A 13,205-nucleotide genomic window follows, 5' to 3' on the forward strand; every position below is an offset into this window, starting at 1 on the left:
TGTATCTTGGTGAGCATTCAGGCATTATTCTATGACACCGGTCGCCATACGATTTACATACAATTTCACCATAAAATTACCCCATTACCTTGCATACTGAGCACAATCAAATCATATTAGCAACAACAGAGCAAAAGTAATCTTTTGAACCCAGCAAAACCAAACCAGGTCTACAAACCACAATACTGAATGGGCCTACCTGGGTAGAAGTCTTTGGATTTGGACAGCTTGATAGTGGCCCCTGTCTCCTTCTGCAGCTGGACGATGGTCTGGCCTCCCTTGCCGATGATGGATCCGGCTGCATAGCTGGGGATCAGCACTTTCAAGAAGTACTCGCCCTCCTCTGCAAAAAAATGAGGAATGAAGGACATGAAGGAAACAAAAAGTCAACCTGGTGTGACTCATGGCCGAGCCTCATGACGACGCATCCCATAATGACAAGGCCTGAAACAGTGAGACATTGTTTATAGGTTCACATCAGCGCCACAAATGCTGCATTGCACATGCATGACAATCACAATCACAAAAAAAAAAAAAAAAAAAAAAAAACAAGACAGCGCAAAAAGCCTCAAAATCAGGTGATATCAGTTAATTGCATGTCAAGTCTCCTTTATGCTGTAGTTTGTGCTTCGACTCTCTTTGTGCTTTAGGAATCACATTTCTCAGGATGGGCAAGTCCTCACACTTCTACCAAGGTGCTTTTATCCATCACTGCAGAGGCTCCACATACGCAGGTGTAACCCAGTGATTTATTAACTCGATTAAAATGGCCTGCTCCCTCATTCGTTTGGGGGTAATTGCAAATGCCGTTTTGGCATTGTGGTACTTCAAGGAGAGGCAGTGTGAAAGAGTGTGATGAGCTGTACGTTCGTATCTCATCTAAGGAAACAACACAGAACACAGCGATAGCCAGCTCTAATCTCTTTTTTTTTTAGTTTTTTGTTAATACAGAGAAGGCAATGGATTAACTCTCTTAGGTTTAGCAATTCAGTCTATTAATGTCTAGAAGATTTTGCCATGTCGATGTTAAAATATTGTGCTGCTTTTCGGATTCTTGTGCTAGACTATGTGGCAACATGCTTTATATTCATTTATTTGAATCTTTTACCAAAATGTAGGTAAGTGTTTCAACATGAACAGTCTAGTACAAAACAGCCTATTCAGATTAACTGAAAGTGTTTGCAAATGATGGGAAACATCAAGATGTTCAGAACCTTTCCGGCCTTATTTTTCACAGCCTCTGTTCCGATCACTCAGTTGAGAGAGATATTAGATCATTGATGCAAAATTTTGCTACTAATGTACTTTTCCTGATGTGTTTTTCCATGAAAGGCTTCATCACAGATGCTGTTAAATGCAAAAATGGTGTTCAATGTTGGTGTTCTGTGGTACTCAATAAATAGATGATGCCCAATGCATTACTTTTCAGTCATGGTGACCTAATTAGACTGGGTAGTAGGCAACAGGGACAAGAGAGCTTAATTCTGTTTAATACATCATGAATGCTTTACAGAGCTCCTGACATTCACATATGAAGACCCCTGAGGCCACTGCAAACAGAGCAGACAGCTAGTTCTATTTGTGAAAAATGAGTCTACTCCATCTCTATCTTGCTCTCTTTCTCTCTCTCTCTCGATCTCCCCCGTATACCTGTCCTTAAGTTTTCACAGGTGACTCTCCGTAATCGCCAGTCCCAGTTTTCTTTTTTTCTCTCTCTCTCCTTCTCGGTCGTTTTGGGTGACACATTCTGTCCCAGATTTTTCCCTGAGCGCAGAAAAACTGACCTGCTTTTTTCGCAGCAGTCTAATTTTAACTTTGCCATATCTCGGAGTTTTATCATGTTCGTCATGCCAAGCCCAATCCCTCGCCTAACAAGTCGGGTACACGAGACTTCACCATGAGACAGGAGCCATGTAGCTACCAGCGCTGGGCTAATTCCCCAGCAGCCTCGCGGCTCAGGACAAGGAGCCGAGGGCTCAGAACGACGGCCTGTGAAACCAGGCTGTGTTGGTGCAACAGAAGCTGGAGCCTTTCGGCGAGCCGAGGACTTGACTGCGGTCCAGTGTGTGTGTGTAACTCGCACGACCATATGGGAGGCTGATCCCGCAGATTTGTATGGGAGACACTTGCCAGGGAGTGACGTAGTCTCTCTTTCTCCCTTTCATTCTTTCTTTTTTTTTCCTTTTATTTGTTCGTTTCCCTGTGACAAAGCTCCTTGGTGCTCTAACGTAACTGTAACGTAACTGCTATGGTAGCAAAGATTTTCATGTCCCATCAGCCCAAGGAAAATGTAAATGAACTACAAGTGCATTACATTTACTTTCTTGCTGACATTATGTTGTGGAGCTGACCATAGCATTTAAAAAAAAAAAAAAATCCTGTTTGCTTGTGCATTTTGGGCCTTTACTTTTGTTGTGTGAACATGTCTACATGTTTTTGTTCTGTAAATCTCACCCTTACTCACTCTCATTGACTCAACTCTCCGTCTGTCTCTCTCTCTCTCTCTCTCTCTCTTCTTCCTATACAACTATGCCTCTGGGGCATCTGTCACTGTGTGCTGGAGAGCCACATTTAACTCCCCCGGCAGGATACTCTGCACATGCCCCACACTCAAGATAACACATTTTTGCATAACTGCTGTACAGGCTCTGAGAAAAAACCCCACAACTGTAACAGCGGTTCACCCCCATCATCACCATGATAGCACTCAGTAACACAGTCCTCTGAGGTGCGAGGTTCTGTCACTGAGAATGATCTAGAAAGTCCTGCGGGCGACAAAACATTGAAAATTAAATACTTTGTGGTTACATCACATTAATTTACAGGACTCTGTTTCTTAGCTCATGGCTATGTCATTTAATTTGCTCTCGTGCTAATAATTTATTAATATAAGAGCAAGGAGTGTTTGAAGGAGGTTTGATTATGTAAGCCAAAATGTGACCAGGTGTTGTAACACGTTGTGATGTATTCTCACTCAAACTACAACTTAATATGTTTATATGATGTAAAAATAATTGATATACCTGAATTACTGAATGCAGCTGGGGTACAAAATAATATCTATATCATATGTCTAATCAACCTGTGGTTTGCTACTCAAATACTGCTCAAAACAGTTCGTAGAGTTGTTGAATTAGTCTTTCAACTCAAAGTTTTATATATCATTTTCAGTTTAATGACATCTTCTTTCTTGCCAGTTAAGAGTTGATAAAAATGGCCGACAAGCAAAGCAGCGAGCCAAGAGACCAGGACAGACCTCTTTGACAAGCCCTAAAAGAATCAGCTCTTCAAAAGGCACTTGATCTGTTTGGCATGTGGAGGGATCTCACCAACCTTTCCCAGCACCTGTGCAGTCTGCACAACTCTGCTACACCTTCCCACCACAAGATGGTGGAGAGCTCTATATATCATCACCTGACCTCATCCCACCACTGTAATGTGACCTGTTTCAAAACCTGACTGTAGATACAGCTTTGCTGGGGCAATGGCGAGAGGCCAGTGATGACAGGAGAGATGGTAACCCAGAGAGGATGCTGGTTAACCCAGGAGAAGGCGAGAGGAGCACCAAAGGAGATCATTACGATGTTACAGATGGAGAAGAGAATGCAGTGGAGCAGTAAAGGGGTAACCACCTACATAGCAGGTGGGGCCCCCTTGGGACAACTCTGGCCCAGATCTGGCCTAGACCAGCTGAATGCATAGCATGTCAAGGCCAGGTCTTCTCCAAACCCAGCTACTATCTCCGCAATGTGTGAGGTCGGAGGGGGGAGCAAGAGGCAGAGAGGAGGAGGGTGAGGTGGGGTGGTGGTGGAGGTGGTGGAGGTGGTGGTGTTGAGGCGTTGGTTTGGCACGAGCGCACTGTCTATCAGATTCCCTGATTCCTTTCTTCTCTTTCTCGGCTTCTTGTTGCTGGTCATGTTCCAGCACTCTGTCACTCCAACAAATGCACCGTTTCTCTCGTTTTATTTTTTTCCCTGGTGCCGGAGATAGATGTTCCCACCAAGACAAGGGCACTTAACATCAGAGAAGGGCTTGTTAATCCAAGCAAATGAAAATGAGACCAGAGCGATCAGGCAAAAGTAATCAAGCCCTGCATATCCTGACTGAAGCTGACAAATGTAATCCACACCAGAGGTATGTGTCATTCACCCCCTAATGTGAGAAAGCAGACCCCCCACCAACAAATACATCCTCCTCTACTTGACACACACACACACACAAGACCTCACATGCTCAGGGTCATGGGGGGAACACATGCCCACTGCACCTTCAGAAATGCACCAGGAACACACACACACACACACACACAAAGAGCAACTATCATAGGTCACCATATTAATTTTAAACCGCCGCAGATTCCTAGACCACTGCAATGACTAACACACCTTATATTCTCGAGCATACTCGTAACACTACATTTAAATATTCCAATATTTAATACACAGTGTATTTCTACAAGTATGAAAATGCGCACAGACTACCTTGGAATTTTCTGATTTTTTTTTCCATTCATTAGAATTTCCTAATTTTCCCCAGAAGACCTCTAAGCTAAGTCTAGTGAAAATATTACACGAAAATATGTCTCAACATGTGTGCCAGTGTGTACGAGCCTGTGTGCGTGCGTGTCAGTACCTCTACGTGATCTGTATGTTAAATCACGCCACCATGGTTTCCTGTCTTTCCAGTCGATCTCCCTTTCACTCCCATTGCATACTCCATATGCTTCCTCTCTCACACACACTCCACACACATAGGTGCACATATATATATATACATATATATTTCACCTCATACACACCAAAGACATGGCAAGCCTAACCTCTAGCTGGAGATCCACAGAGTGGACTGAGATTAAGGTCGTGCTGACCACCAGGCTGACACTGTTGAGGGAGTCCCTTGGGGCTTCAGACGGGAGCACGAGAGCATGAAAGGGTGGTCGTGGGTGTGTTTGTGGTCATAATGATAGAGGGCGTTGAGGGTACGCAGCTCAACCTCCCCCTCCATTTTTGCGCGGCCGAAACCGTACGATAGCCCAGCACCCAGCTACCTGAACACTGCAGGTAAACGCGGTGCATTGGGGTGACGTCACTCCACCAGTGCACCGCTGGCGAAGCGGCTGCCTGCCTGCTCGCTTGCTCGCTCTGTGCCTTTGCCACTGCCTCGCTAACGCCGCCATGTCATTTGGACCTTGCGGCCACAGCTACGTGAAGGACATGTGTGTGTGCGTGTATGTATGAGTGTGTAGGGGGGGTTGGAGTGTTTGGGGGGGGGGGGGGGGGGGGGTACTGAAGGATACACTACGCTACACAGCTAAAAGAAAGGACAAATAGACAAACTGAAAACTGTTTGTTCGACCGGCCGGCCAGTTAGCTGACGCTCTACGCATGGATGGGCACGCAGCTGATCAGCATGATAGCAGGGAGAAGCACGGTTGATCCCATGGGCAAGAGCACAGACTACTGCGGCTCACCCAGGACAACATGATCACAGACCAGAGAAGAGGAAGACTGGCGCATGATCAGAAAATGGCTGGAGAAAGAGAGAGAGAGAGAGTGAGGGAGAAGGGGAGCATTCATTGAAAGGATGAGGATGAACGAGGCGAGGAGAAGGACTGAGATGAATTGAAAGCGGCGAAATCAGGGAGAGACAAGGCATGAGAGGCCAGCGCTGGGAACACGATGCAGGGGTGAAAAACACGCCAAATGGGCTTGCATTGTTGCAATCAAAGTCTGATAGGCGTTGTGAGGGTGAGGAAGCCATTCCTTTTTCCTCCCCTTATCTGGTACCCAGAGCAGCAAGGCCGGGGGAGAGAGGGAGAGTGAGGAAATGAGAGGGAAAGCCGCCGATGTGATACCATGACCTTGGTGATGAGGGTGAAACTTATGTCATCTTGTCACAGCTGAGGTCAGTAGGGCTTTCTCTTGTTCTTGGTCTCCCAACCCCCTCATTCCAAAGAACCCTTCTTCAGCTAGCGTTCTATAGCTACTGGGAACATAGGGAGGGTTGTCATGACAAGAGGCAATTGTTACCATGAGGATACAAGCTAAAGAAGACATTTTTGTATGGGCTGTTGGAAACAGTGTGTGTGTGTGTGTGTGGGGGTGTATGTGTGTGAGCGGAGCGTGTGTGCGCATCTGTATGTGAGGCATACCTGTTGTCAGCACAGAAAGCAAACTGACTGGAGGCCACAGTCTTATCCCTCCCCTTTTGTAACACTTCTTTTGCTACAACGGAGAGATGGCAGCCATGTTCACTGTAATTTTTCCTCCCTTTTTTCCTTTCTGCTCTTCTCTTTTTTTCCCCTCTCTCTCCTTGCTCTCTCTCCCTCTCTATCTCACTCCCTCCCTTCCTGCGGCAGTGTTTTCTGTCACTAATTTGACATGCGGTGCGCAAACTCACAGGCAGAATGAGTAACAGGTTCTATCGTGTGGCGTACTAGAGTAAATAGGACAATCTGTTGCTATCCTAATCACCAAGGGGGAGAGCCCAGCAGAACGTGGCAGGGTTAAGCTGCGCCAAACACTTGTGGGCTTAAACCCATGATCCAGTGATAAACGTACATACGTTCACTCACTCACACACGTACACAGATAACCAATGCGCACGCTCCCACCAACACAAGGGAGTTTAACACTGTCACACCATGGGCATGAGTGAGAGGAATGAGGGGGGGGGGGGGGGTCGGCAAGGGAGATAGGGGGTGGTTAACATTGCAATGAGACTCTGAATAGCCCCCCTTGATTGTATTGTGACCATCACCACGAAGCCCCAACAGTCACCCAAATGCCTCTGCATTTGAAAAGGGTTAGCCTGCCCCCTAAGAGACACCGCAAGGACGAGGGAGTGAAAAGAACAAGCGCGTGCACACACACACAATGATGAACAAAATGATGATGGGAACAAGGGGAAAATAGACCGAAATTACAGGATTGGAGGGCGAAAATGACAACAGGCGTCAGTCCCAGAGACAAAACCATCTAATTGGATTCAACAAGTCAACAAAAGAGCAAGCAAAGGGGGAGCGGGTTGTGGGTTTCGCGGAGGTTTGGGAGGGGGGTGGGAGGGTTGGTTGGAGGTTGGGATTGAAGAGGGGGGCAGATTTCTCTCTTACCCATTCTGCTCTTCTCGCTGGGGTCTGCTTCCTCTCCTCGTCAGATGGCCATCAAAGTGGCAAAGGCGAGCGCTGATGCTGGAAAACGCACCTTGACGACAGGACAGAGAGCATAGGTACGCCGGCGGGCGTCGAGGAATGCGAACGGTTGCGGCGCCCAGTCGACCCTCTTTTTTTCCTTTCCCGGGGTTTCTGTGTCTCCGAAAATTTTTTCGGGGGGCGGCAAAGGGGAGGGAAAGGGGGAGGGGGGAGGTTGTTGGGGATTGGGGGGGTAGGGGAGGGGGTTCTGGCGGCGAACGTCAGCACAGCATCCCTTCCATGCTCCGCAATCAGAGGCCCCCTTCTCTCTCTCTCTCTATCTCTCTCTCTATTGCCTGCTCCCACTCTCTCGCCTGCTCGCGCTGAGATTGTATGAAGATGCTAATACCTCTGCTGTTGGATAGTTGAGTGAGAGACGCTGTGCATTGTTGAGCTCCTTGCGCTGGACTGAGGTTCTTCCTTCACTGCATCACCCTTCCCTCTCTCTCTCTTTCTCTCGCCTGCTCCCTCTCTCTATCTCTCTCGTTGTGCGCTCTCGGTCTCTCCTTCTCTCTGCTCCTCTCTCTCTCTCTCCACTGCCTCTCATCCATATTCATCGCCAGCCCTGGCCCTGTGCTGCATTGTGCAGTGAGGAGAGAGGCACCTAGCGTGTCCAATCACCCACCGCCCCCCCCCCCCCCACCCCATCTCATCCACCCCACCCCCGTCCTCTCTGTGATACACCCCCCCCTACCCCCCCCATCTCCTCTCCAATCCCCCCCCCTCCAAAAAGAGAAAGAGAAACAGGGCTTTCTTCTCTACTGCCACCAACTCCTCTCACCCCCACCGCCACGCACTCCTTTGACGCAGCACTATAAAGACGCTATAGAAACACCCCGATCACAATTGAGTAAAATATGAAGAGATAGTAATGGACGTATAGCGTATGGTGCGGGACAGAGAAAGAGAAAGAGAGAGAGTGAAAGGAATGACGAAAGACAAAAGAACAGTGACCTTGCGTGCATTGTGGACGAAACGGAGCTGCAAGGTGAGGGGAAAAAAAATGGATGAGGAGGAAATGAAAAGATAGAGAAAGAGAGAGGGAGAGAAAGAGAAAAGCTCAGACGGCCATGTTTGTGAATGCGGCTCCTATTCGCTTTTTCGCCTCTCGGAAAATGGCAGAATGGCGAAGCGCTGCCGCATAGTCTCTATGGGGGTCGGCCACAGTAAATCACTGCCTATAAATCCTATAGAGAGGGCGGTGGACACACAAATTGGCGTATGTGTGGTGGTGGTACATAGTGAGGACAGGGGGGAGGGGCAGCATAAGCTTGGCTTGAGTATATTATATCATCATTCATATTCACTTCACATCTTGGTGATTTTCAGTTGTCTCAACAAATATTTTTTTCTTTCTGCATGTGCTTGCTTGTGTATTTATTTAGTGATCATTTATCTATTTATTTGTTCATTTGCATATGTGCCTAATTCAGTGCCTCAGCAAAGGAAATGCAAAGCCGGCGTGCCTCTCCTTTCCCTGATTACTGAGGCATCTGTGAGCCACTAGGATGTATTCTGATCAGAGAAGCCAATCACGTCCAGTGCATCGGCTGGACATTCTGTAAGGCTGGATCCTCCTCCTCCTCCTCCATCTCTCTCTCTCTCTCTCTCTCTCTGTCTCTATAGGGACCCCTCCCCTACCCGCCACCTGGCAAATTCATAGTCGACTCACGTCAACTCCACTCCACAAGGGCACCTGTGTCCTTCTCTCAAACACACACACACACACACATACACACATACACACACACACACACACACACCTGTGACCAAATCCATCAGCATATGAAAAAACATCAACACACACTCTACGGCATTTTCATTCTCCTCCGCCTACTCAACATGCAACGCCATGTGAACTTACAAAAGCTACCAAACACAAACCTACATTGTGTCCTCCTCACATATCTGTTGTAGGCCTACTAATGCAAACACACACCCTCTACAGGCTTACATACAAACACATGCAATTCCAAATTCACATGCGAAAGCAAATTCGTCCATGATTTGCATGCATTAAGTCACAGGACAAATATGACAGCCATGACACAACAAAAAAATAAAGATATTAAATCTTCAAATGTACTCCTATATCATGCATGATGTAAAGGCTACACAATTGTGAAACCTGTATCTTAAGAATAGAACTTAGCCTTTGACATTAATTATATAATTCTAACACATAACAAGCAATGTTCGGACAAATTAATGATTAGCTATATAGCACAGTCAAATACTACATTTCAGTCTGTCATATAAACTTCATAGAATAGAAATACAAGTATTTATATTGTTGTCATAAAATCTTATTATTACACTGTAGTCCGCACTAATACAACTGTAAGTTTCTATTGGTAGAAGGGAGTCACAGCACTTTTCAAAGTAGGCCTAACAATTATGAAAGTGCACTGTTATGACCACAGTGGAATACGTGATATTAATAGGCTACTGCAATGCTAAACGTATCCTACACAGGCTACTCATAGTCATAAGTGTATTTTGCTATGCTTACAATTAATGCTACAATTTGTTCATCTGAAAGTCCCCCAGTATTTTTGTTTTCATTTAAAGGAGAATTCCGGTGTGATATTGACCTAAAGTGTATTGAAACATGATACCGAGTGTGAACGTATGTCTCATAGCCCATCTCGACTTGTCCCCTGCACTCCAAAATCTGGCGCTAGTTAGCCGATGCTACCAACAACTTTTTCAGTAGTGGTGCTTCGGCATCGGGCTAGCCATGCGAATAAATCACTGTTTTACACCCATTTATGAGGCTCAATGTATCTCCACACTTCATTGGTAGACTTCCTAGGGCCCTGACATTTAAAACGAGACATTGAGAACTTTGAAAAAGCACTGGTAGTTTACTTACAAGACGATTTATACAGACAGTATCTTCACGAAGTTTAACGTTTGCAGCCATCTTGAATTTAGTCACGATAAGTCGAGCAACGAGTAAGAATGAACAGGTATGATAAGGGATCAGATTCCAAAAATAATTCAGTGGAAATGCATGGATTTCAGTTTCTTCCAATAGCAGCAACTGGAATCCATGCATTTCCACTGAATTATTTTTGGAATCTGATCCCTTATCATACCTGTTCATTCTTACTCGTTGCTCGACTTATCGTGACTAAATTCAAGATGGCTGCAAACGTTAAACTTCGTGAAGATACTGTCTGTATAAATCGTCTTGTAAGTAAACTACCAGTGCTTTTTCAAAGTTCTCAATGTCTCGTTTTAAATGTCAGGGCCCTAGGAAGTCTACCAATGAAGTGTGGAGATACATTGAGCCTCGTAAATGGGTGTAAAACAGTGATTTATTTGCATGGCTAGCCCGATGCCGAAGCACCACTATTGAAAAAGATGTTGGTAGCATCGGCTAACTAGCGCCAGATTTTGGAGTGCAGGGGACAAGCCGAGATGGGCTATGAGACATACGTTCACACTCGGTATCATGTTTCGATACACTTTAGGTCAATATCACACCGGAATTCTCCTTTAAGCCGCAGTTGTTAGCGTGAGTCATAACAGAGGCAGAGAGAGAAAATACATAAATCGTCTTAATCGAATTCCAGGCGCTCTCATCACCAACTTTCTCAGCTCAATAGCTTTCCATAAATCATGGAAAACATTCAACACGTGTCTCCTTGCTACTGCAATATCAGCTAGCAGGGAGGCGTGTGGTTAGCAGTTTAAAAGCTGGGCATGGTGGTAACCAATACTATGTTTTTGGGGATCTCACGGAGTTCCGTTGCCACTAGGCTACAAGACAAATAGCAGAGGCATGTTGCAGCTGGTATGCGCCACAGAAGACGCCACCCACGTTTCTGTTTGTTTATCCAAAGTAAACTCCATAAATCCTCAAGATGTGATGTTTTCTCGCAATAGGGTCGGGGCCTGCAACACTGCTTTCAATAAAAACAAATGACCAATTGGCCATGCTAAATATTACTATGTTGCATCCCAAAGTTCAAATGAGGTCAACTGGCTAACAGCTACGGAAAGCGAGGTCAAACTGAGTCAGGTTACAGTGCGAATCTAAATGTCCCGTGTTTGATTTTTATCTCTTACCATTGCATGCCCTCTTTTTAAGTCAGAATATCACAGAAGCCATAACCGCCAGCAAACTGGCAGGGATATACAAAAAAACGGTTGGTCTGTCACCATCACAACGCATTAGGGACCCTTTTACCCATTTTTTAGCTGGGAAAGTGGCAAGAAAAGAAGAAAGCCACTAATCTGGCCTGTTCTTTTTATGGTTGCCCCTGAATTTCAATGGATTTCTCGGGGCAGAGCAGGCGCCTTTTTGGTTCCATTCATTTTATGCTCAATTAGGCACGCCTACCCGCACATGGGAGACAATTAAACCGAGACCCCCACATACTGTCAAAACGCGGGGTTAGAGGGGTCACGCTAGACAGATGCAATGTTGCGATTTTAATGGTTAGCTATACTATTGTTTTAATGCTAAAATCGCCAGATGTTGTAGATTAGTAGCCCAAGTTGGTAGCCTACTGCGCTAGGCAAGCAACGTAGTGTAGGCTATATCGACAAATATACAAAAGAATCACAGAAGTTATTTTAAGTACTTGATAAACATATCACAAAAAATGCCAGCACTCTGTGTTATAACAAAAGCCTTGAAAGAGCCTTAACAATTGTTACAAAGAGTCTGAACCCCTGTCGTCGAGTATGCGCCAACTATATTATCGTATTTGCATGTCCACAACTGTCATCATTGCTAAGAAAGTAATATGCAGCGTAGACTAGCCCATTGCCAAACAAGGCCCAGCCGCGACAGCGCACACGCACAATACTTTTGCACTATGCAGTCCACTGCGTAACCAAACATTATGGACGGTCTTACCCCCTGTATTTGTGCGCTTGGTGCTGCTCGCCTCCTCCGTGGTGGTTTCTAGTGGTCTTTTTCGGGAATCAGGAGGATCCGACTCCATGTGGGGCGGTTGACTGTGGTGGTGAGGATTCGTGAATATCCCGTTATGTTGAACAGCTCCACCAGCCATCATTTTCACAACGGCTGGAGTTCAGATCGTGTTCTTCCACAACCGCCGGCGACAAAGCACTCGTCGTGAGCCAAAGACGCAGCTAAAATGGTTAGATTCTGTATGTCGACTTTGTGATGTCGTAATAGTTATGCCCTATTAGTCACTGTAAAATGAAAAGCCATGCGGTGCATGTGCCAGAGCCTTCCCCAGTCTTAGCTTGGTGGTGGCCGGGGGGAGCGTCACATCTAGCTCTAAATATAAAAATCCATTGAGTGAAATGTGTTCATTACCGCTCTCCCGTCACTTGAAACCTTTCAGAGTATTGGCTCGTAGTTGTATTCTTCCGATTAAATCCGCCGTGGCGTCCTCCAAGCTAAAGATGCTTTTATAGCTTAGCCTTGCGTGATATGATGCACGACAAAAACTACGAAAAAGGTAAACAACTTAAGATCAGTGCACATCAAAGGATTAAAAAGTGAACACCCAAAAGAAATATCGCTGCCTTCTTCCGATTTAATCAGCCCGCGAATGAATCCTCCGTCAACGACTCCTTGTACAGTTTTGGTGATGATGTTGCTGTCTTGGAATAGGGGGATGGCGAATTATTGTTTGAGTGTCTGTTCCTTGGACACTATGCACAGGCAGCAATAGCGGCCGTGTGTTCAGCGCATCCTTGGACCAATTGCTTGCCAGAGCGCAGGCACACACGTGACGTCACGATCAGCATCCACGCAAGGTTCTGTTCGAGAGCCGATGGAAGGCTGCCTGCCTTATATGTCTGAACTGAACTTATCTATCATCTATCTATCATCAGAGCAAAACTCCATCGACTGGCGTGCGTAATTGTGGTCCTTGAAAATACTTTTGGGAAACTGACTGACCTATTATTTTAGAAACTATGTGCACTTTAGTAGATGGCAGTCCTTCTCCAGCTCACATCCTGCTGCTTGCAAGACAGGTTGGCCTGATTAAGTGAAATGTATAAAATACCATGAAGATGAAAT

The 13,205-nt window shown here is 45.8% G+C and overlaps 1 protein-coding gene across 2 annotated transcripts in view; it reads right to left on the bottom strand.

Annotated features, from left to right (window-relative positions):
* nova1 (NOVA alternative splicing regulator 1) overlaps positions 1-12,837 on the bottom strand; it is a 38,912-nt gene extending 26,075 nt beyond the window's left edge. The window contains exons 1-2 of one of the 2 annotated variants that reach the window (XM_042091468.1): positions 12,063-12,837; positions 200-343 (exon numbers count right to left, since the gene is read on the bottom strand). In XM_042091468.1, coding sequence (XP_041947402.1) covers positions 200-343; positions 12,063-12,222 — 304 coding nt within the window. In that variant the 5' untranslated portion in view covers positions 12,223-12,837. Of the gene's footprint in view, positions 1-199; positions 344-7,111; positions 7,763-12,062 lie in introns of those variants that run through there. The other variant, XM_042091469.1, reaches the window with a different exon arrangement.
* Positions 12,838-13,205: the final 368 nt, after the last annotated feature.

The sequence above is a fragment of the Alosa sapidissima genome, chromosome 5 (genome assembly GCF_018492685.1).
Source record: "Alosa sapidissima isolate fAloSap1 chromosome 5, fAloSap1.pri, whole genome shotgun sequence".
NCBI lineage: Eukaryota > Metazoa > Chordata > Actinopteri > Clupeiformes > Clupeidae > Alosa > Alosa sapidissima.